The sequence below is a fragment of the Pinus tabuliformis genome, chromosome J (assembly GCF_031772625.1).
Source record: "Pinus tabuliformis cultivar Carrire ecotype Pingquan chromosome J, CPIR1, whole genome shotgun sequence".
Lineage (NCBI taxonomy): Eukaryota > Viridiplantae > Streptophyta > Pinopsida > Pinales > Pinaceae > Pinus > Pinus tabuliformis.
In genome coordinates, this window is record NC_142295.1 from 427,713,923 (window position 1) to 427,737,485 (window position 23,563).

General features: G+C 36.9%; 1 protein-coding gene across 1 annotated transcript in view; it reads right to left on the reverse strand.

The window, feature by feature from the left end:
- Nucleotides 1–5,895: 5,895 nt before the first annotated feature.
- ARF6 (auxin response factor 6) overlaps nt 5,896–23,563 on the reverse strand; it is a 143,178-nt gene continuing 125,510 nt past the window's right edge. The window contains exons 12-14 of the mRNA XM_089377851.1: nt 6,997–8,276; nt 6,713–6,906; nt 5,896–6,525 (exon numbers count right to left, since the gene is read on the reverse strand). Coding sequence (XP_089233977.1) covers nt 6,327–6,525; nt 6,713–6,906; nt 6,997–8,276 — 1,673 coding nt within the window. The 3' untranslated portion in view covers nt 5,896–6,326. The remainder of the gene's footprint in view (nt 6,526–6,712; nt 6,907–6,996; nt 8,277–23,563) is intronic.

A 23,563-nucleotide genomic window follows, 5' to 3' on the forward strand; every position in this document is an offset into this window, starting at 1 on the left:
AGACCATTTTTCACTTAAATTCATCTTGTATTAAAACAGTACACCAAAATTACATCTACAATAATGAGACACCCTGATATAAAAATAAGAGTTCGAATTTTGCCTTTATATAGAGCACACTGGATTGTTATCCAAAAAATATTTATCAAGCATATAGTAGCAAAAAGACAAATAACCATTTTCTGGAGTTTGTGACATCCCTAATTAACCTTTAAAGCCTATTGATCTCTTAGAAAATAGTTTGTTTTCATCTCCTCAATACCTGAGAGAAAGACAAGCATTAAACCTATGAAAAGCTTCTAACCGTTCACAAAGACACCAAGATTGGAAGAAGAGTCATATTTAAAAGAACTGTGGGCAATAGTTGAAATAGCCTCAAAGATCCACTTATCATGTCCATAAGAGAGAGATTAAGCAATCAACTCATCAATTATATATGAATAGCAACAATTAAAATATATTTCAAGGGAGACTTCAATGGAATATCCATAATCCAAACCTCAACTTACTATCCATAATTTGGATATCATTATCTGGACCTAACCTGAACCTTACTAAATTTTGCAATAGTAGCAACTCCATATGGCAGAACACTAAATTTCCAAGGCAATGAAGAACTGGACTTTACGCAGTGCAAAGACTAACAAACAACACCACTTAGTGCAACAATACTTCCATTTACAAAGGTAGAAGTTGAAAATTAAAATTTGTACTTGGTTGCTCAGTGAATTCTGGCTGCAACAGGTTTGTATAGTGCCTAGCAAATTCAATTGCCTTGTTATTCATGCACGGTTGTGACCAGTTCGAAATGCACTAGTCTTGACATTCAATTTGACATTTTTTGCATCAGATTTGGAGTTAAAATATATGTGGAAATGGAATTTGCTAAATTATCTTAATCAAACTTAATGACAAATAATGTTATTTTTAAGTGCACTATTCTTGACATTCAATTTGACATTTTTTGCATCCAATTTGAAGTTAAAATATATTTGGAAATGTAATTTGCCGAATTATCTTGATCAAACTCAATAACAAATAATGTTTTTTTTTCCTTGCATTGGGACTTTTTTTTTGAAAGCATGCACTGACTGACTTAGGCTCCAAATATGAGTATTCATGGCTTCTCAAAATGATCAACGCACTAGGTTACTCAGGTTTCACATATCAGTATTATTGGCTTCTCAAAATAACCAAATATCTCTAGCTGTGAACAAAAACCACTCTAACTCATGACACCAATCCCAAAGGCACAAAGAAAATTACCATATTAGCATCGTATCACTGGCTTGGCCTTCCATGTGAATAGCTTTTATACTTTTGATACCTGTAATCTGGCCCACTTTTGTTTAACAAAGGTTTCAATTGGTTGTAGTGTCATGTTGGTGGTTTTGCATGCCCAAATTTTATACTTCAGTGCCTTGAAAAATAGGTGTTGTTGAACTGTAGTGTTGACCCCTATTCTACTCTGAATACTTAAATGTTTATCATTGAATAGTTAAATGGTTAATTCGTGGTTCGCATTCTTAGTTTATGCTACAAGTGAAGTTGAGACCTATGCCCTGAAGTGAGACTTGAGTATGAGCATAGCTAGCATAATATATGTAACAAAGACATGTTCTGAGTTGTCAATAATTATTAGTATTTTTTAATAGATACAACCAGTTTGACTTACCATCTTATGCACAGTAATATCAAACCAAAGCAATTAATATTTGCTTTAAGTATATAAACTTTTATCAAGTGAATACAGAGCGGCTCTACACATTTGTTTGGTTTTCTTTGGATCTAAGCTTATAATTTCTTTGGATCAAAGCTTATTTACTTTTAGCATACACGTTTTCGCAGAGGCACAGAGAAAGACAAGATTGAAAACAAATTTTGACACAGGCTCAGGCACAGAGAAGTTACATATTGATTTTGAAAGCAAATCCTTTGGGTTTTTCAGGTTCGATTAAGTTGGTTGTTTTTCAGCGTCGAAGATTTTCCTGAAACAACAAGAAGTAAGATGATTTTCGTGAAACAGCAACAAGAAATAATGCACCCCACCCCTATTCAATATATACTCGAACCTGCAAACCACACAGAAGGGAAAATTGAATGACGACATTGAACAAAGGCCATGGTTCCATGCTTGTTCAATGCAATTTAACACAGGAATAGACAAGTTGGGAACCTGAAAATAAATGCATTGAGGTGATGAGTATGATGAACATGGGCAGGAGACTGCAAGAAATGGGTGGTCATTTCAAATACAGGGAACGACCATAAGAAAAATGGATGACCTAGTTCAAGCACAGAAGCTAACAACACTATAAATGGGCATGGAGTAAGTAATAGGACCAGGCCATGGGCTATAAATGGGCATGGAGCAAGTACATTCTCACGCGAGCCCTATAATTTCCCAATACACTGCTCATTCTTCTCATGCGGTAGGTGAAGACAAGGTAAGCACTTTGACAAAGTTGTACAACTTTGCTGTAGATGGCGATGACAACAGTTTTGAGAGCAAAGATAACTCAAAGCAATCTCCAACAAATTCTTCATCCGGCCATGTTCATTTTGCGCAAGCCCTATAATATATCAATCCACTGCTCATGCTTTTCATGTTGTAGGTAAAGACATGGTAAGCACTTTGACAAAGTTGTACAAGTTAGTTGTAGATGGTGATGACGACAGTTGTGAGAGCTTTCATGTTGACAATCCACAGATGTCAACAGTCCACCACACGGCAGTTCCATATGATAAGTTACAATTGGGCTGAGGACGACGAAAACCAAGGTCTCTGATTGGCTCAGGTGAACAGGGTTTGCCCACCCCAAGCTCGCAGTAAAAGACGCCTATTGGCATAATTATATTATGAAACTCTGGTCAAATATCATAGATATAAGAATATATCCCCAAGCATGGAAATACCAATAGATGGCTCAGCAGAATACAAATTGAACTAGGCAGAGCTATGACTGATCACATTCAATTTGTTTGCAAACCAAAGGCCAAGCTCCTCTCCTTCTATGACAATGTATAATATTCTATCCATTAGAGTTTTGTCGTAATAAAACAATGAATAGAATAGTTTGATAGGGATGTCAATTGGTTCTTCACCCATGTTAAACAAACCTCGTCTTAAAAGCAAAGTCCCATGTGTGGATATTGTGATTTTAGATTCAATCATAATGTCACAATGTATCTCTAATCAACTTGTCCACCTCATCTCAATGGATGGATTTCTCAGATCCATCTCCTCAGGCAGTCTTTCACTTCCATCTTATTCCAGCACATCTTCAGGGAGGCAAATGTGACCGCTGATACAGTGTCTTTCACTTCCATCTCTTAGCCAACCCAGGTCATTTATATTACACCCTCCTGGAACTCGATCATACCAGGGAATATAGATTGGTTCCACTGCCATAACACTTATAGTTTCTGTTTTCGTTCCCTTTTGCTGAATCTGCTGGCTCTGTTGGCTCTTTGATTTAGATTATTATGCTGTTCAGAGAATTTCTGATATATATTGTATTTCCTATCTATGTTGTGGATGACCTTGTACATTTGTCACAATTTTATGTATACTTCTATATTCTCTCAGCTTTTGAGACTACTTTTGTCAAATGTATGATAACATGGAAGCACATTTTTTGGAAAATGCACTGGTACATAATATAAACTAGGGTTTTTTCTTCTGATAAAAAAATTCTCTAATCAACATTTACATAATTCATTCCAGAATTTTTTATTGTCGAGGCAATGTGATGATAAGCAACTATAGACATTATGTATGATAACTCTGTTAATTACAAATTCGATGAACTTTCCAATCAAAGCCTAAACTTCGGATTGTTTATATACTTATTATTATACTTTAGATGACTAGGCCTTTCGATGAACACAAACAATCCATGATCATTCTTCTCCTTTGAGGTTCACTTTGCTCCAAAAGTATTTTTGCACATGGTGAACCCCAGCAATTACGACAAGTAGTTGCATTGACTAAGTTTGATGACAAGCAACAGAGATGTCACCCCTTTTGAAAAACCCTTTTCAATTGTAAATACACTCACATGATCAAATTGATTTACATTACAATGCTTGAATTTGCAATTCAATTCAGTAACTTGTTAAAGAATTGCCTGAGATGAACCAATACATGTTGAAGCATCTCTAAAGACCTAAAGAATGTAATCATTGACATATCACTGATTTTGTTCCCAGCAGTTGGAATGTTACCGAATAAGGTGTTTTACTTGTGATTTCCATGAAGTACACTCTCAGTCATCTATATGAATAGAGGTTTCCAAAAAAATTAGTAATCAGTCAACGTATCACTGATTTTGTTCCCCGAAGGTGGAATGTTACCGGATGAGGTGTTTTAACTGGTGGAATATTACTGGATGAAGTGTTTTACGTGTGATTTCTGTGAAGTACACTAGATAATCCATATGAATAGACTAGAATTTTCCAGCAATCATTCAAAGATAGTTACATCCAAAAATAAAAGTTTCGAGGCTTTCTCAGCATCAATGTTCGATTTTGTTTAGCATTGTCCAATGAACAATTTTTTCTATCATCTGAATTTTTATACTCCCCATCAAAGAACAGTCTGTCTAAACATGTACCATTCTATAAAGTAGTTTTGATTTTAAAATATCACAATGCAATAATTGAAGAATTTCAAGCAAAGGATGTCATTTTCATATTTTATTGTTTTATTGAACAATTAGAAGTAGAATCTGTATTTTCTATCTCTAGCATTTGGAGGATTACATTAAAAAAGGCTACTGAAAACTTTAACTCAAACCAAACTGCTCCTCAGCATTGGGAAGCAGTTTAAAAAACAACTGAAAACATTTCAAACCTTGTATAAAATTCAACAATGAAAAACTTGAAGTTGAACCTTCCGTGTATATTGGCTGGAACTACAGCATTTAAGTCACCAAAATAAATGATATTTAACAGAAAGTTGCACAACCCGAGTGACAAACAAGTGAACATCCAATTTTATTTAATTATAACAAATCTATGAAAAAATCAAATGATCTGTATCGAGGAACTGTAGTCTTCTACATGTCTTTACACAGTGATTGAACTGACACAAAATCAGACGATCCACCATTGTAACAATTCTCCACTTATGAACACACAAAATATGAAGAGTGAAACTAAACAATAAATCCTTTTATTAAGGTTTTCTATAAAAGTTTGAATTTCGCAGAACAAGAACACCCTTCCCAAGCTCCAGGTAATCCAATTAACCGTCTGCATGGGTATACGATAAAATAGGCTCGGCTGTTATTTGACTTCATTGAATTTAGATTCTGTTCCTCTAAAATCAAGCATCACATTCGATGTCAAAATTTCTATTCTTGCAGAGCAAAACTATAAACAATTAGGCACTAGGTCTATTGTTGAAAGATAACTAACTCATAACAGAGGCCACGTGTTATCAACATGGATAATCAACATAAAAAAGCACCATAAATAGAGTATTCTAAAGATACATCCAACGTTGGCATGCTGCAATACGCTTTCATCTTAGTAGAATATTAACAAACCCAGAACCCACATATATTGGTATACATTAGATCACTATACGTGTTGAGAAAGAAATCTCAATGAACTGAAAATTGTAGATTACCCGACACTTCTAACTCCGTGACCCTGGTCTACATGGTGAATTCTTTGCCATAATCAAAGGATTATATGACCTGACACTTCTAACTCCGTGACCCTGGTCTACATGGTAAATTCTTTGCCATAATCGAAGGATTATATAATGAATATTAGCATCACGTACGAGTTACTTTCATTTAAAATGCATCTAACTTCCACAAGACTTCACCAAAAATGAACAAAGCCATTGCACCGTAGCTGGATATTAGTCTTTTGAAAGACAAATCTAGGTAACAGTGACTATTCAAAATAATATTAATATATATAGCAATCATCTTCCAACAAAGAAATATAACAAAATGCTTCAATCGGTACAAGAAAAGTAAAGGTATCAACCCTTTTGCATCGGAGTGAAAGCTGATATATATGTACTTAGAGCATCCTGGTATGAAAATCAGGTACATTGCAGAACACACCACTGGGGAAAGCATATTAGTTGTTTAATCACACCGAATTGTTAACAAGTAATCAAACACACTGTAGCATCCCCTATAGAATCATAAAGGCAAACTGGTTTTATGATACAGTGATTAATACTCAATACCCCAGGGGCCCAGAGTATGCAATATTAGAAAATACTTGTGTCAGTTCTTACCAAGGCACAAACTGAACAAGTGTGTACCTTATAATTATATTACACAGTGGGCGCATGATACCTAGTAATCCAGCGATCCAACAGATGTAATTGCAGAACTTAAATTACGAGAGTCCTGCCTAGTGACATAATCCTCTGAACTACTGCTTGCTTGCCGTTGTGTTGGAAATGAGCTCAATAGTTCCAAACCTTCCTGAGTCATTTGCTGCACCTCTGGAGGAGAGAGTATTTTAATAAACCAGACATTATTAACGAACTCCCTGAAAGGACAAACTTAAATCAGAACATAATAATAAGCCTACATTGACAGATTAATCAGAGAAGAGAACAAAACATGTCAATTATCTACCAAAGTACAAACAGGAACACTACAATTTAGGTAAAAATTAACTGAACTCAATGAACATATATATCTAACTTTCATAAACACAGTAGACATAAACATACTCCCAAGGATCATCCCCAAGGAGAAGGGCATCCTTCTCCTTGTCGACAAATACAAGCTGCCAGCCTGATCTTAGAGGGTCCTCAAGCTGGCCTACTTCTAGGCCAAACATGCGGGCAAGTTCACTGCGCAGCTCTGGATAACTGCTGAAGCGTGAGATATCTAGCGATCTCCCGACTGACCCTTGCTTATAAACCTGTGACAACAGCAAAACTTGTTCACAGTTCATTCCCCCAAAATGAAAACTACAAGAAGCAAGAGGAAGATGCGAAAGCAGAAGACTAGCCTTTATGAAGGTTCTTGTAGGTGCATTCATCTGTCCCAAATTTTCAGTGGGTGGTAAAAGTCCACTTTCATCTAAACATGCAGAAGCACTGATGTCTGAATTCAATGAAATATTGGAACCGGAAGCACAAGGAGGTGCATTCAAATAATTAGAAACACCAAATTGCATGACTGCATCAGTACTGCTGCCAATACTTCTCATGTTCGATACTGTATTGGGAACAATCAAAGACGAGGAATCTATGTTGACACCAAAAAGAAGGTGGCTCTGAGAATCGGAGTGAATTCCTTCCTGCTCCGGAGGGCATTCTCTTGATGCAAATTGAGGTAATGACATTGGCATGGATGATGATGGAATATTAGACTGGCCAAGGGATTCTGTTTGGGGTACAACACATTGACCTCCTGAAGGAAGATGTTCAATTTGTCCACCTGGATGACAGGGGACCAAATTATTTGATAAAAGCTTTTGAACCCATGAAGTAGAGGAAATTTGGCAATCACGGGGAATACCATGTCCTGTTAACATTCCCACAGGCTGATGGACTACAGAGCTAGTGCTGGGCAAGTTCAAATAGTTGGAATTTTCTCCTCCAGACGAAGAGCCTAATATATTTTGAAGGGTAGATATAGTTGGAATCGTCATAGCCGAAGAAAGATTTCCATTCGAATCTGCAAATAATGGTTTTGGACACATGGATGATGGCAATGTTATTGCTGGCTGAGATTGAGATGAAGGGATTTGGGACAAGGCACCACCAACATTTGGAACTTGAAATGGTTGTTGGCATTGTTGTTGCTCAGACAATGGTTGCTGCTGATCACTAAAACAATGCTGCAGTTGTTGCTGTAAAAGATGATGCTGAGATGAGTTTTGCTGTAACTGATGCTGAAGAAGATGATTTTGTGGGGATTGTTCCTGTAAGTTCTGAGCTTGCTGCTGAAGAATATTTTGTTGTGGGGCCTGTTGTTGCTGAAAAATATGCCTCTGTAACTGTGGACTCGACCTACATTGAAACTGTTGAGGTTGCAAATGATGCTGCTGTTGAAACTGCAAGAGCTGTTTGGATGGATCAACACTTCTCATTTCCTGTAAGGCTGCAGCAGCCATTGCTTGGTATACATCTGGTTGCATCCCTAGCAAACTGGAATCAAATCTCTGTTGCATCCAATGATTCATACCCATTCCTTGGAAATTCAAAGCCTGAACACTCCGATCCCCACTATCATCTCTCATCCACATGAAAGGTGTATTTATGCCACCATCATCCTCCTTAATACCTGCATTAAACAGAAGCCATTTTCAACATTATCACGTAACATATAAAAATTAGAATACTGTGCAAAAGACTTCATGTTGAAGCAAAAGCATGAATACAAAGTTACAAACACAAATAGTTTCGAAGAAAAAGGAGCAAAGCATGAATACAAACACAACAGTTATGAAGAAAAACAGTAAAGCAAAAGCATTAATACAAAAACAAACAGTTGTACAGAAAAACACAAGTATGTTGAACAAGGGCATTTATACAAGCATGCTATAAAGCATGTACAAGCAATAGATAACAAAATCCTAGATTAAAATAGTGAATCCAGAACTCAGGATTAAAAGCCAGTTTGAAAACCAGCAGTTCAATTTATTGATTACGAAATCACAATTATTTGCATATTATGCTGCCCATGTGCAATTCCAAGCAACCAATACTCACCGCTCAGGTATATAAATACAACCACCAATCTACTGTAGAAGGAAGCAAAGCAGAATTATGTAGCAAATTCCTCTAGATTTGCGAGTTTACAGTCCTTTCAAGTGCACAGTGGCTAGATGTACAAGGAATGAGTCACCAGCAAATTTTCATTGTAAGCCCAAAACACTAACAACTACCATGCAACAAGCAATATATTCAGTTTCTGCAAATTTTAGAACAGCGATGTCTTGTTATAATTATAAGATTGCATATACTGTGGGCATGGTTTCATCATTCATACAAAGCTTGTGTTAATGACCACCAATATAATCTATTACACTACCAAGAGCTGGACTACAACAATATGCTGCCTACATCTTCAAGTTCATGACATAGAGATGGCTAACCTTGCTTCTAACATTCTATCGTTACTTGCATCAAAGCTAAAAATTTGCAGATAGCAAAAACAATACAAACAGTGTGAAATTTCCTTGAAATTGCAGCACCTGGAATTTATTCTCCTAACTGATTAGTAATTTAATTGTTTACGACAATTAGCAAATAAATCACACATGTTAAAATTGGACAACTAGGTCCAAACTCCATGTTCTGATGCTCAGATTAAGAGGCTAATATTTTTGTTGGATTCCTCTTTCTGAGAGGTGTAAAATCCACATATAAAAATAGTCTTAATCCGATGAGCAGAACTTATATTTTGAATTTATTATTCTTAATAAATTATATGTGCAAGGTCAGCCAGTTTTGTAATGTAGGCTCACATGCCCAACAGATGTGTCACACACCCTCATTGATGGATATATATACAGGAAAAGTTGGAGAGAATTTGAACACTACACAACTCACATCTTCCTCTCTCAACTGACTTGGGTTGACTCATCTACTGGTTGGAGGGTTGTTGTGACACATGCTGGGCTGGCTGACCAAAGGAGACTTTGCTGGTTGAAGCATCCTGTTGACCGCCGAAACGAACACATACATTTTTCTTGTTTCTGATTTGTCTTCTGTAAGATCTGCTTATATGTTCTATCTGCATTTTGCTTATCTACTTGTATGATTGCTATGAGAAAAGTGAAATTGCTCTTAGCATAGAACATCTACAAAACTTAACATGGTATCAGAGCTGAGGTGAAGACAAACTCACTTCAAGTGATCTCCTCTCCACGTCTTGGGTTTTGGAGAAGGAGATTCACACTAGATTACGCCGGCCTAGTATGATGCCCTAAGGGAGAACGCAGTCATGAAGTCATACGCTATGCAATCATACGCTGGAGTTATGTATACGCTGTGCAAGGAGTTATGTATACGCTGGAAACACATATATAACGCAGAGGAGGTTCTGGCAGTCATATGCTGGAGTTATGTATACGCAGGAAATGGATGGTTCTGAGATTTCAGATGGGTTCGAGTTCTTCTCTTTGATGGTTTAGAATTCTAGCTCGCATTCATTACAGGATAAGAGCTCACATGGTCTATATTCTCCTCACTTTGCCTCAAGATTTCTCACGTAGCAACTACAGCCCTATATATAATTCTCTCGCATTGGTACAAAACGCTCAGTCATGCCCTAATTCTCTGCAATGATATTGACACTAATTCTATGTGATGTATTATATTGAATCTCAGTTCAATTCTCTGTAATTAGATGTGAGACTAATCTTGTATTCTAGTATGATTCCTCTGCGTAATGTATTGGTATGGATCTCTGTTCGAATATGGTTTCCTCGGCATATTATAGTCTCAACATAACAGATCTCAGCTCAGTCATATGCGATCCCTTGACGTAGTAGTCCTGACACTGAAATACATGGTTTTGTATCCAATATAGTCACGACTTTGTCTCTAGCTTCACTAATATGTTGTAAGGTATAGCATGTAGCCGCAGTGATAACAAGCACGGAAGAACCGCAGGTAGAGCCGCATGCATAACATGATAGCCGCAGTGATACAGTCAGCCGCAGAGATCCCTCACAGTCAATGAAGAATGCATACGCAATCAAAAGCATCGGAGCTATGAAGAGCCGCAGTCATATATGAAGCCGCAGTGAGCCGCAGTTATATATGGAAACATAGTTAACCGCAGTTATATATGGAGACCTGTTCACGCATTCCTCTGCCATTCTATACATATATATGTTATACAGTAAAGGAAGGGTAGCCGCAGATGAGGAATAATGAAGCCGCATCAATGGAGACCTGTTCACGCACAATCGTAGCCAGCGGTTCACTCTCCACTCGCTCCAAGTGTACTCGCTGATATAATCTGAAGCACGCATTTGTATTACAGTGGCACGCTAGAATTACAGTGGCACCCTGATATAATCCGAGACTTCGTTTGAATTACAAACGTACGCGTTTGAATTACAGTGATATAATCTGAGGCACGCATTTGAATTACAGTAGCATAATCTGAGGCACGCATTTGAATTACAGTGACACACTAATGATCTCTGAGACATGCAATTTTGGAAGCTCATGATTCATATATATCTAAGGTTCTAATCTCAGCAGCAAGGTCACTATATTCTCTCTGGCACGAAATTTATGTGGCTCGAATTTTCTCTATCTCTGGCATCGCATCACACTACACTACAGTGGACTCGAATTGTATTCAATATGGCTAGGCTCACATTACAGTTATGAATGTTCGTATGGCAGAGACATATGGTTATAGGACAAAATATGTTACAGTGATATGTGATACAGTTTATCCATGACAGAAATCTCAGATATGACAGTGACCTTAGTGCATAAAAGTGATGACTGTATATGACAGTAACTTGGATGAGATATGTTTAGGAGCAACTATCATCAGATTAGAAGTCAGAAGGCTAAGCTACTACCTTGGGTCTAGGAATCTGGAACTATAGCCTAGCTGCTTTGCTAGGCTGCAAGCCATAGCAAGCAGCTAAGGCTGATATACATATGGCTGTATAATGAAGCAACATAAGTATAACAACAGCATGATGTAGCAACAAGGTGTTGTAGCATAGCAGCAGCATGATGATGAAAGAGACAGCATGATGCAGCATGATGGGCACATTAGTAAGGAGCAGCATAATGATGGGAGCAGATGGGAGCAGCTCAGTGACTAGGTGTAGCACAGTGACGGATGCAACATGAGTACAAGCTCCAACACTATGTTGGGTGAAGCCGTCACCTTGGAGAATCAGTTGAAACAGAATGTCTTCAACTGATCTCATTGTTACAGAAGCTGATCTATGCTTAGATCTAGACAAGTCAAAGTGTTAACTTCTGTTGTAAATGTACTCTCTCTCTCTTTCTCTGCTGAACTTTGAAGATAAAAGAAGAATTGATCAAGGGTTTCCCCACACGTTGTGGGGTTTGTCCCTGGCTCGCGCCACATCTTGTGTCAAATGAGTTCAAAGACTTTAGCAGAGAAGCTGGCATTAAGAGGGAGACTACCACTGCATATACTCCTGAGCAGAATGGTGTTGTTGAACGCAAGAATAGGACTATTGTGGAAGCTGCCTGTGCCATGCTATGTGACCAGGGTCTTCCAAAGTTTCTGTGGGGAGAAGCTGCAAATACTGCTGTGTACATTTTTCTTGTTTCTGATTTGTCTTCTGTAAGATCTGCTTATATGTTCTATCTGCATTTTTCTTATCTACTTGTATGATTGCTGTGAGAAAAGTGAAATTGCTCTTAGCATAGAACATCTACAAAACTTAACAACACGACAATTCTTCACAATAAAAATAAATGCTGCAGAAGGTAAGTTGCATGAAGTGCTGAAACGTTTCATAGTTTCGGAAACGGGTACGTTTAGAAACGTCACTTCCCAAGAATGGAAACGTCATATAATATATATATATATATATATATATATATATAGAGAGAGAGAGAGAGAGATAAGTGAATAACACATTATCTTGCAATAAAAAAGGGAATAAAACCCATAGAAGGAAAACCAAGTATATATTAACTCTCATAGATGATTACAGCTACGTCCCGAAACGCTGGGTTCTTAGAAGTTTCGTGCCACATAGTGCAGAAGTAAATTAAGAACTCAAAAATAGATGTGCACACATAAAAATCGACACAATAATTTTGGACATTAAAGTCCCTGGAAAAACCCTGAAGGAAAAACTGGTGCAGCAGATGAGGGTTTATTTTATTATTATGCATCAAATTTGGGGAGTACAATAATCTGGATTCCTAATTGGCAATCCTCTGGAGAATACACTGGCAAAGATATCTGGGAGATATTTTTCCCTCTGCAATTCAACTGGGCCTCCACTGGCCTGCTCACATTCATCCAGAAATGTGCACTGCTGGCCTAGAAATAACACGCACTGCCTGTTAGCTGGCTCCAAATGAGCTGTCCAACCTCCCTCTCTGGAAAAATTCGCTTTGCCTCCCGGATGATCTCTCCGACAACACGCACTAAGTTTTCTGGCTGCTCGCACTGGCTTTTGCAGCCTCTTCTGCAGATAATTCGGCCTCTTTCCTCTTGCCAATCTGGCGCTGGAGATCCTCTGGAAATCTGTCTCAAATTCTCCATTGTTCCCTCTCTCTGATGGTCTCTTTCTCTGGCTCAAACTTCTCCCTCGCAGAATCAATGCAACTGGGTAGCTCGATCTGCCTTAGCTAACTCGCTCTCCCTCTGTTGGAATTTCTAAGTTTAACCCATTACAAATTCTTCATGTACTATCTGATTTATTTCTTCCTACTTGTTTAATTACTTAACAAGTTATTTACCATGTAAATACTGAAAATAAACACAAGTACAGTATCAACATTTACAGATCATCAACTAAAAGAAAAGAAGCACACAAGTGAAACCATTATTTTTGGACCAATGTCCACGGAAAAACCCAATGCGGGAAAACCAACGAAGCTATACAGAGGGTTTTATTATTATGCAATTTTCAGAATAACCCCAGGGTGCTTGAAATGGCTCACCCAACAGAGAATGCCCTCGGCAGTAGTACCTCTCCTCGAAGACAGATATTCCGGTTGATCAATCACCGGATGAAAGATCCCACAGCAACAATTGCACCTTCCACTGCTCTACATCACTCTGGTAGGCACTGTGTCACCTTACCCGGCTCACCAGCACCCAGTCTTTCCCACGAAATCCTCCCAGCGCTGCCTCTTGGCCCTGCGTCAGCTCTGCTGGCCTTTGCGCAACTCCTGGAGCTTCTGCGTCAGCCCTTAGACCCTCTACGTCACACACGTTGGACTCTCCTGACTCTGCGCAGCTCCTCGCTGCCTCTGCGTAGCACCCAGCTGCCTCTGCGTCAACCTTTCCTAGCGCTACACTCTCTCGAGTACAACTCTGCCTCTCTGCTATGTATTCATTGCCCCTCGTTGTTGATGATTGATTCTATCTCTCTTAGCAAACCCCACTCTAGAAAATAGAATGACTGATCACTCTAGTGTGTTCTCCAATTGACCTTCAAGCCTCCTCTTATACTTTTCTCGTTGGTCCATCAACAACCGAGATTAAATCTCTAGTCAACGGCTAAAATTAGATTTGGCTTGATCCATGACTTTGGGAACTTTCTAACCTAGTTTTATATTAATACCCATTAATATTTTATTTTTCCTAAGTTTAGACTTAGGAACTCCATTAAAAATATTAATTATTTTAAAATCTCTCAAACCGGTTAGAATCTGCCCAAACCATTTCTAGTTCTTGGAGATCTCATGTGCTTTAGCCTCTCCACCAATTTTCATGGCTAGAGCACATCTGGTGCTACCCCAAATCAACACCCTCTAGTGTCTTTCTCCATCCCATCGTCCTGCTCTTATAATCTCTCGCTAGAGTTTCAATGGCCAAGATCTAATAGTGATCAATGGCTGAAATCATCTTAGACTTGATCCAAGCATTTTATGGAAGTCTCTAGAGCATAAGTCGGTCTCCTCCATTAATTAATCAATTTTCCCAAATTAGACTTAGGCATTTTTAATTATTGATCAATTAATTTAATTGAGTGGTTTCTAGGTGTTTTCTCTCTAAACATTTTATGGGTTTAGGAGATCTTATATTCCTTAGCCTCTTAGACATAAATCGATATTAGATTCTAGAACACCTGTCTAATGCTACCATATAGTCCAAAAACTAACAAACAGTACAAAAAAAATTAGAGACCTTGCCTCGACTATAACCAATGGAGGTGTTAGGCCCTAAAATTGCCATTACTTTAAGTTATGTAGCAATGTACATGAAAAGGATGATGTATTATGAGGGTTATGTAATAATTACGAGGCATAAGCTGATTAATGGACATGTGTCACTAACATACCTATGTGTATTGTGTTTAGAGTACACTCGTGAAACAAAATGTTCCCAACAGAATCAGTGTGTGTCGCCTCACTGGTAAAAATAGGGTCCCTAAAAACTAAATCACATCATCACCACCGGTGTAATGCAGACAGTTTATCTTGAGTTCATTCCTTGCTGAAACAGTTCTCCACAAGGCTGCTGCCACTGCACACACCACTCTTTCATTCTTCAAGTGGCATGCTTTTACAAAGAAAAGCCTGCATCCATGGTAAGCTGGGAGAATACAATGATGGTGCCTTCCATGAAGGAAGAGTTATAGATCAAGGTGTTTTTAGAGACAGGTTGGTTCCATTTCATTATCCACTCTATTGCATGCGACAGTTTAGCGGTCCAATCCACCAAGTTCTAATTGATGAAGGGCTCAGTCGCTGTAATTCACTAATCAACTTGCATGAATCCTTCAAAAAAATACCCCAAGCTCTAAGACTTTGCAATCATATATTTTACTTCCCCATGCATACAAACTGGGAAAATGTGATCCTTTATGCACTCCAGTAACAGCTCAATGACCAGCATCAAATTCCACTTGCAAGTTGCAACCATGTCAAAATGAGCTCTAGTACACAGCTGCATTTTAACATTAAGCAAGCACCAACTTCTGACAACTAGTCTGCTGAACGTGTTCCCAACATTTCAAGGTTCTGTTATATTCAGCCATGCTCTATATACAACCACCTTTCTCATCACAAAATGTCGCCATTACAACCAATCTGTTCAATGAAAGACAACCTGCCCTTGCAATCAACTGGGTTGAGAGAAATTAACTTGTATAAATGTCATTAATTGCAGTACATTTGAGCTTCATAAAGTGAGAACAATAAGAAACCTCTGCCCTCCCTTGAGCCCTTGATCAAACTTTCTATCATTGCTTTGAAGTGTAAGGATATTTATATTAAGTTTACATTATAGTCAAATTAAAGTTACAAAAATGCCCCTTGGAGTTGACTCAGACTCAACCAATAGTTACCAAATTTGGCCTTATGGCCAATCCCTGATAGGATATTGGACAGATATGACCATACCTTTGTTCCCATAGATACAATACGTACAAAAAAAAGCCTCTAGATCCGTCTTTAACAATAATACCAAATCGCATATGTTTGAGTAGAATTGAAAAATAAATAGCCCATGTGAAAAATATTGCCTGCTTTTAATGGTGGATTCAGTTCACTATTGATGTCTGAATCAATCCTGTTATCAGTGGAATCATCAGCTAATGGGCTGTGCGCTGGAGACAGAGTCTTTCCCAATAATTAATAACCAGTTGCACTCTTCCATCTAAAAGACATACAATGCAGGCCATCATTCTAGCCATATAGCTGTCTGTGCAAAAGGATATGACAGCATAGCTATATGAAAAAATTGACGATATTAAACCATTATCAAGAGTCAGGGTTAGAGAAGAGAGTTAAATAAATAATTGCAAATTTTCACCACCAATCCCTGTATTTTCCCAGCCTGCTAGAGTCCTTAGAGTCCCACTACATCCACAAGTCACCATCTCATAGCCTGTTGTCAGAATCTCTCTGATTGGTATTCACCTTATGCATCAGGCAGACTTTAAAACCAAGTAATAAAGAACAAGGATCCATATCAATATATTTTTAATTTTTAATTATATAATACATAGTTGTGTGGCAGACTATGTTCTATCAAATGTTGCCTTATACAACAAAATTGTTAACCTTTACATCTTTGGATGTTCTTTACCACAAACCCTTCGTAACTCTAAACATTGCCCTGCATAAAAATCCCACAAAGATAATGTTGAGAAATCTAGGACATAGCAATTAAGTGATTTCTCTTCTATTAGTAACAGCTCGTGAGTGCTTTTTACTTCTTTAGATTCAGATCTTCTTTTACTTAGATTATTAGTGTTCTTCTTCATCAAACAACTACCAATGCAAAAACCATAAAAAGACAAGAGACAAGAGACACAGAATATAGGCTATCATCTAGGGCCAAAACCTCTCCTACTTGAGAGGAAAACCCGAACAAATTCTTCTTCTTATAGAGATTCCAAGCGACGAATACCAAAACCAAGACCCTTGACCTATTTGCCAGTCCAAAACCGAGGCAAAAGTTCCCTTGATGAGATCCCTAGGCAACGACAGTCAATCTTCTGCTCCTTCCCTTTTCTCGGCTCCTCTTCCACTTCGAGCTCCTTCTGCTTTAAATCTTCGGCTTCATTGAATTAGGTCTGCAATCCTAATTCAGAAACCCAATCTGCAATCCTATGCCTTGATTTTCTTCGCTTTGGATAGGGTTTCCTTATTGGTTGACTCGGCTCCCTTCTTGATTTGACCTTCCTCTCGGCTACCGTAGAGCAGTGCAATTCCTCTCAGCTTCTTCTGCTGCAACTTATCTCTTGCTTCCTCACATGTGTGGAGGATATCAACCCAAAAACAGACCAGAAAATAATCTTGGATTATACTCTTCCTCTGCTTGATAATAAACTTCCTCACTGCACTTTGCAACTTTTACTTCAGAGTTATGATGATCTAAATTCTCTCTGAAATAAGGCCAAGCTGCCCTATTTATAGTTGTTTGCCATCATAATAAGCCGACATGACTGCAAGTTGGGCTGACGTGTCATTTGATGGAGATATAATTATCCTTCTTGAAGCCGACTTGAGGAGGAGACTTTGCTTGGTCTTGGAGGGCCTTCCTATACATTTAATGACTCATACAAAAGTGTAACATGCCCAAGAAGGGTCCTTCATACATGACATAGACTCAAATTGACTAGATGACAAATCCTAAAGGCTCACAGTGGGAGCCATCACTAAAATAAAATTCCTTGCTCATGAAACCCATGAGACAAGCATTACAATAATTTCATTTTTCTTCTTTTCATCAATTACATAAAATCATAATTACAGATGTCATTATGAAGACTGAACCTAGTTACACTTTTCAACAGATAAGTCTAATAATGAAAAGCACTTTATCTTTCACAACAACAAATCCAATCTTTTCCTAATGGATTTAAAAACGCAATTACATCTTCTACTATGTAAAAACAATATTGAGGAGCGTTATCATGATCTTGGAACAAAGCCCTCAATTTGTATTGACAAGTACTATTTTGAAACTTTTTGTAAAAATAGCATCAAATGAACAACCCCTAGTCTCACAAAGATTGCAAGAGTGGTACGATCTTTGACAACCAACCTTATACATGTAGTCTCATAACCACCCTTTAGAAAAGCACCCAACCTCTAGAGTTCTTTATATATATGCAACTCTCCTTTGTCATTCTTCTATTCTTAAAAAAGTGATTTTCCCGAGGGCACCTATCAAGAGTTTTTCTCTCTTCTGCTTGGTTTCTAAGTTTCCGGAAACGGCTACCCTAACCCCTAAAACAGCATTTTCCCGTTTCAGATCTGGATCCGGGAACGAAACGCCGGAAAAACGTTTTTGTGCCGTTTTTTTATTTTGGATACAAGAAGTTTTTTTCAGACAGCGTTTTTGTAGAAAATACGTGCCGTTTTAAAAAATTGAAAACATTTCATGAAAATCTGAAACGTATTTGTAAAAACTTTAAACGTATTGATAAAAAAAACGTTTTTGAGGTATGCCCGTCGGGAACAGCTAACAGAATTTTTTTATTACGCAAACCTAACTTACAAACTACACTGCACGCATTACTAAACCTACGCTTTACTAACTTAACCTACGCTTTACTTGCTGCCGCCATAAGTTCATAACCCGTTTTCACTTGCTGCTGCCATAAGTTCATAACCCAGTCATAGTTTCCAGAACTGTTCAGTAACCAGTTTGGCCGCGGACAGAACCTTTTGTTATCCAATTTTTGTCGCAGGAAACGATGATGACTTGTGAATAGCCACTGTAAAGCAAGACCGTAAAATCTGAGAATATCTTTGTGAGAGAGATTAAGCATAGCCACGAAAGATGTACTTTTAAATTTGAATTTAATTTAATATTTAGTTTTTAAATTTCGTATATCTAATAATTACAATTTTGTTTTAATAGATTTATATATTTTGTTATTTTATTAATATATTTGATTTATATTATTATAATTCTATATTATTAATCAATTAGTTATATATAATTATATTATTTAGAAAATTAAAATAAACTTCACCATGCATATTTTATCTTATAAGATTTATTGTAATCTATCTTAAAATTATAGCAAACCAATTTTCATGGTAAATTGAGAAATTCAAAAGTGCTTACACTACAAGGTCCTATAATAATTGATCTTTTAAAATTTATTGTGAGAATAATAGGTCTATCAACTGTCTTATTCTTCTATTTCAGAATGTAATATTGTAAATTGTTTAGTAGATTATATTTTCTTATTCATAAAATAAAATAATATTTTTTGATACTATATTTAATTTGTATGTTTAAAATAAAATAAAATTAGTATGTTTTCTTATGTAATATGATGATGTATAAAGTTATGTTTATTTAATCTTTTTACAAGACATAGTCATAGCATTTTCTCATTTTTATATATCTTAAAAGAGAATTAATAATCAATGAGTAGGAATTCCTCGAGGGCAATTGGGTGAGAATATTCTCATGAAGATTATTGAAATCTTAAATTTTTGGTGAAATGTTTGGAATCCATTGAACTTGGATTATATAGGTTTGGTTTTGAATTAAGATTTTATGGTTTTTTAGTAAATGTAATTTATGATGGTGTTTTAACTTTTAAACTTTTGAACAACCATATGAATTATGAGTAATGATAGTAGACTGCCAGTCATAGTTCATTTTGTACTTTGTACTATGTAATAATTAGTATGCATTATTAATTTTGGTAATGATGGTGTCCCTGTAACTTGTCATGTTGATAACTTGATGTTTGAAATTTGAAACAAAAATTTGATGATATGTTGAAACTTGAAACTTGAATCATGAATGTTATAATAATCGTTAATGATGATGACAATGTTGAATGTTTATGGCATATGTTGAATTGATGATGATGAATCATGATAGATCATAGATGATAATCTAGATTCTGAAATATGAATGGTAATATGAAATTTTTATTTTTAAAATATATATATTATGTGCCGTTTCCTGCCGTATCGTATCCAGATTTTTTGAAAATTTGCTGTATCCGTTTCAAACCCCGTACCCGTATCCGTTTCCTGGTAACCAAGATATCTACATTGCACAATTTTGGGTTTGTGTTAATTCCATTCAATTCTCTTGCTATTTTTTGTTCTTATCTGTATTGCAAACTATTGGGTTTAAGTTGGTTCCATTCAATTTTCTTGCTATTTCTTGTGAATCTCAACACTGTTATACTACAGAAAATGTTATCCGAGACCAGAAATTACAACAAATTGTAAAAGTCACAACAGTGTTTCTCATAAAACAATCAAGGATCGACGTCGAAAAGGATAAAATGTGGATGGAATGGACAATGAAGAAATTACAAAAAATTGTACAAGTTACAACACTGCATGGATAAAAGGAAAATAAGCTATACGGCATAAAACAATCACAGATTGATGTCGAAAATAATCAAATATGGATGGGATGTGCAATGAAAAGTGGCAGCAAGAGAGCACACTACATCCCATTGCATGGTCTCATCACAAGTAAAGCCCTTAACTATAACACTTCAAGGACAAAGCTATTAAAAAGGGGTACTGTTTTATGACCTTAATGAAGTATATAAAGGGTCACATGTCCATGTAATAGCAGATCAACCTGCTATTGAGTCTATACAGAAAATGTATGATAATATATATATATATATGAAGATCAAAAATTCTTCTTAGAAGGCACATTTTAAACTCCAAACATCCCCAAATGTGACAGTAACTCTGACTTTGCGAGTATTTTAAGCTCTATTTCTTGCTCTAATCCATCCACAAATACTCCTCTAGCATAAGCATAGGCATATCTGTGTGAAATCAAGATGCCACAGGAAGCGGTGAATGCTCTACTTGGTCATATCTGCTTTGTTTCTGGACTCGCAATTTTTCCTTCTCAGCAATAGATATGCCTCTTCTTATTTGTGTTGAAGAAAGTGTAACTAGGTTTGGTCTTCATAAATGTAATTTTAATCTTTGTGCTTGTAAAAGAAAAGAATTGTTATTTTTGTCATTATCAAGAATGGGTTTCTTGCCCATTTGATAGGTCAAGCACATGTTTGAGTGCTTCTAGGAAAGTCAAAGAGTCAATGTAATTGTTGAAGACCCATGTGGGCATGTTACACTATGTAAACATATGTTTAGGGTGATCCTCCAAAGCAAAGACAAGTCTCCTCTTCAAGTCAGCTCAAAAAATGAGTTTTGGTGCAATTAAAGTCAAGTCGGCCTCATTAGCTCAAGTCGGCCCAATAGGAGGGGCAGTCTCATATATATAGGGCACTTCAACCTCACAAAAATATCATCTAATCATCTGAAATCAGCGAAGAAGGATGAAAAAGAGGTGCGAAAAAGGAACTTTAAGGTGATTCTCGGGCAGCAAAGAAGAGGAAAAAGAAAAAGAGTTTGGGAGGACTGTTTTAGGGCCTAATTCTGTCACATGTGGGAAGAAAGCAGGGCAGTTCTGTAGTCACATCAGATCCACAAGGGCAACAACATAGTAGAGTTTCATTGGGCTAAGAAGTGACTCCAAATAGGCCTCCATCTCAAGCGCAGGAGGTCCCACATCTAACGAAGGAAGGGAGCAAGCAAAAAGGCCTATCTCAAGCCCTAGATCAGTCACACGTGCAAAGAAATCAGATCTGCACTAGGGTTAAGAGGATCAGCCTCTAAACTCAGAGATACACCAGAAGAAGAAGCTCATCATCTAGTCCAAGTATCAAGAAGAAGAAAGATTGCCAAGCGAAGGAAAGGAAGGCATCAAAGAAGAGGTCTCTAAGGAGACCTAGGGTTCTTGCAGTTGCCGGAAAAGGAATGAAGGAGAGTGCCATCAGTTGCCAGAAGAAATGCGAAGAAAGATATCAAGGTGCAGTAAAGTAGAAGGCATTGATTGAAGGAAAAAAGGTCAGTGTCAAAAGAGAGGTTGTGTCTTGTGCTTGGAGGATCTACTGGTCAACGGTCTAGGGTTTGGCATTTGTCAAATGAAGCTTCAATAAGAGAAACTTGCATAAGGGTTTTCCTCTCTAGGAAAGAGAGGTTTTGCCCTAGCTGAGAGCCAATATCTTGTGTTCTTGTTTCCTTTTGTTTTGGTAATTGTTTGATGAAGTAAGAGAACACAAACTAATAATAATAAGAGAAGATTGTGTCGATAAGAAAAAGTAAAAAGTACTTCACAAATTGTTATCATCGTCAGAAGAATCTTACTATAACCCAAATGCCCTAGATTATTCAACAATTTGAACAATTATCTTTAAACGGATTGTAAAAACCAATGATTTTAAAATGTCGCCTTTGTAAATCTTAATTTGTTGTCTCAATGGTCAATTTCTTATATTGACCCCTGAAACATGTATTCTTAATTCTCGATCGTTTTTTGCAATAATTTATTTTAGTAAGAAAGAAATTTATTTAATTTAATACTAAAAAAAAAATTTAAATGGCAAACAACCCAAAGGCCTCATGCCAACAAGAAGGATGTAACACCATGTCATACCTAATGATTGACAAACAAAAACACACGAATCATTTCTACAAAGGACTAAACATATTTCATCAATACACAACTCACGATAGATGATAAATACATTGCATATGTGACCACATAAAAAAAAAAAAAAAATGGTCAAATAAGCAAGCACATCCTTTGCTAATAACTTGACTAATATTAATCATATTTATATAACTACCCAATTTCAGTTATAATATGAAATTATAATCTAACTATTTAGTAATGCATTTATATATTAGATTTCATGTAACATATACCAAGATCGTCCTAAATAAAGTGATAGAGATGAATGTGTTGGCAACATACTCACCAGAGGCAGGGGGCAACAGTCAAACTGACCTACTTAAGGTATCTTTGCATGGTATGGAAACCAATCAATAAGTAGAAGCATGTTCTTACCTTGAATATCATTGCCATGTGTTGCAAGAGGAGATATAATTGGATTGGAAAGATAAAAGGGAGAAACTAGAGTCTCATTGTGTTTTTTGCAAGCAACTAGAGATATAGGAAGGATGGTTACACTCAACCCTAGTTGGCTTTCAAAGCTCTAGAGTTGAATACAGGGGTAGAAGCGTGCAAGAGGCAAGGCAGATGAAAAATGAAAATACACAAAAAGCAAATGGAAATATGTGGAAATCCATCCCAAACTAGAACCAAAAAAGATGAGATTGTTACCATAAACAGAAGTCAAAAACTTCATCATTTAGTGAATACTGAATACCACTTTTACAATCTATCATCAAGCAAGAAAGAGCTCATATCCCAAAACATCTAGCCTATGAGGAAGTTGACCAGGCCATCCAAACCTAGATCAATGCATCCCTCACTTGGATCATTCAAGAGGAAGTGATTCTAAATACCAAGATATTTGACATCTTGGCATGTCAAGGTAATGGTGGCCTCCAACATTGGAAGGCAAGAAGTTGACCAGGTTCTAGAAATTCTTAAACAAATGG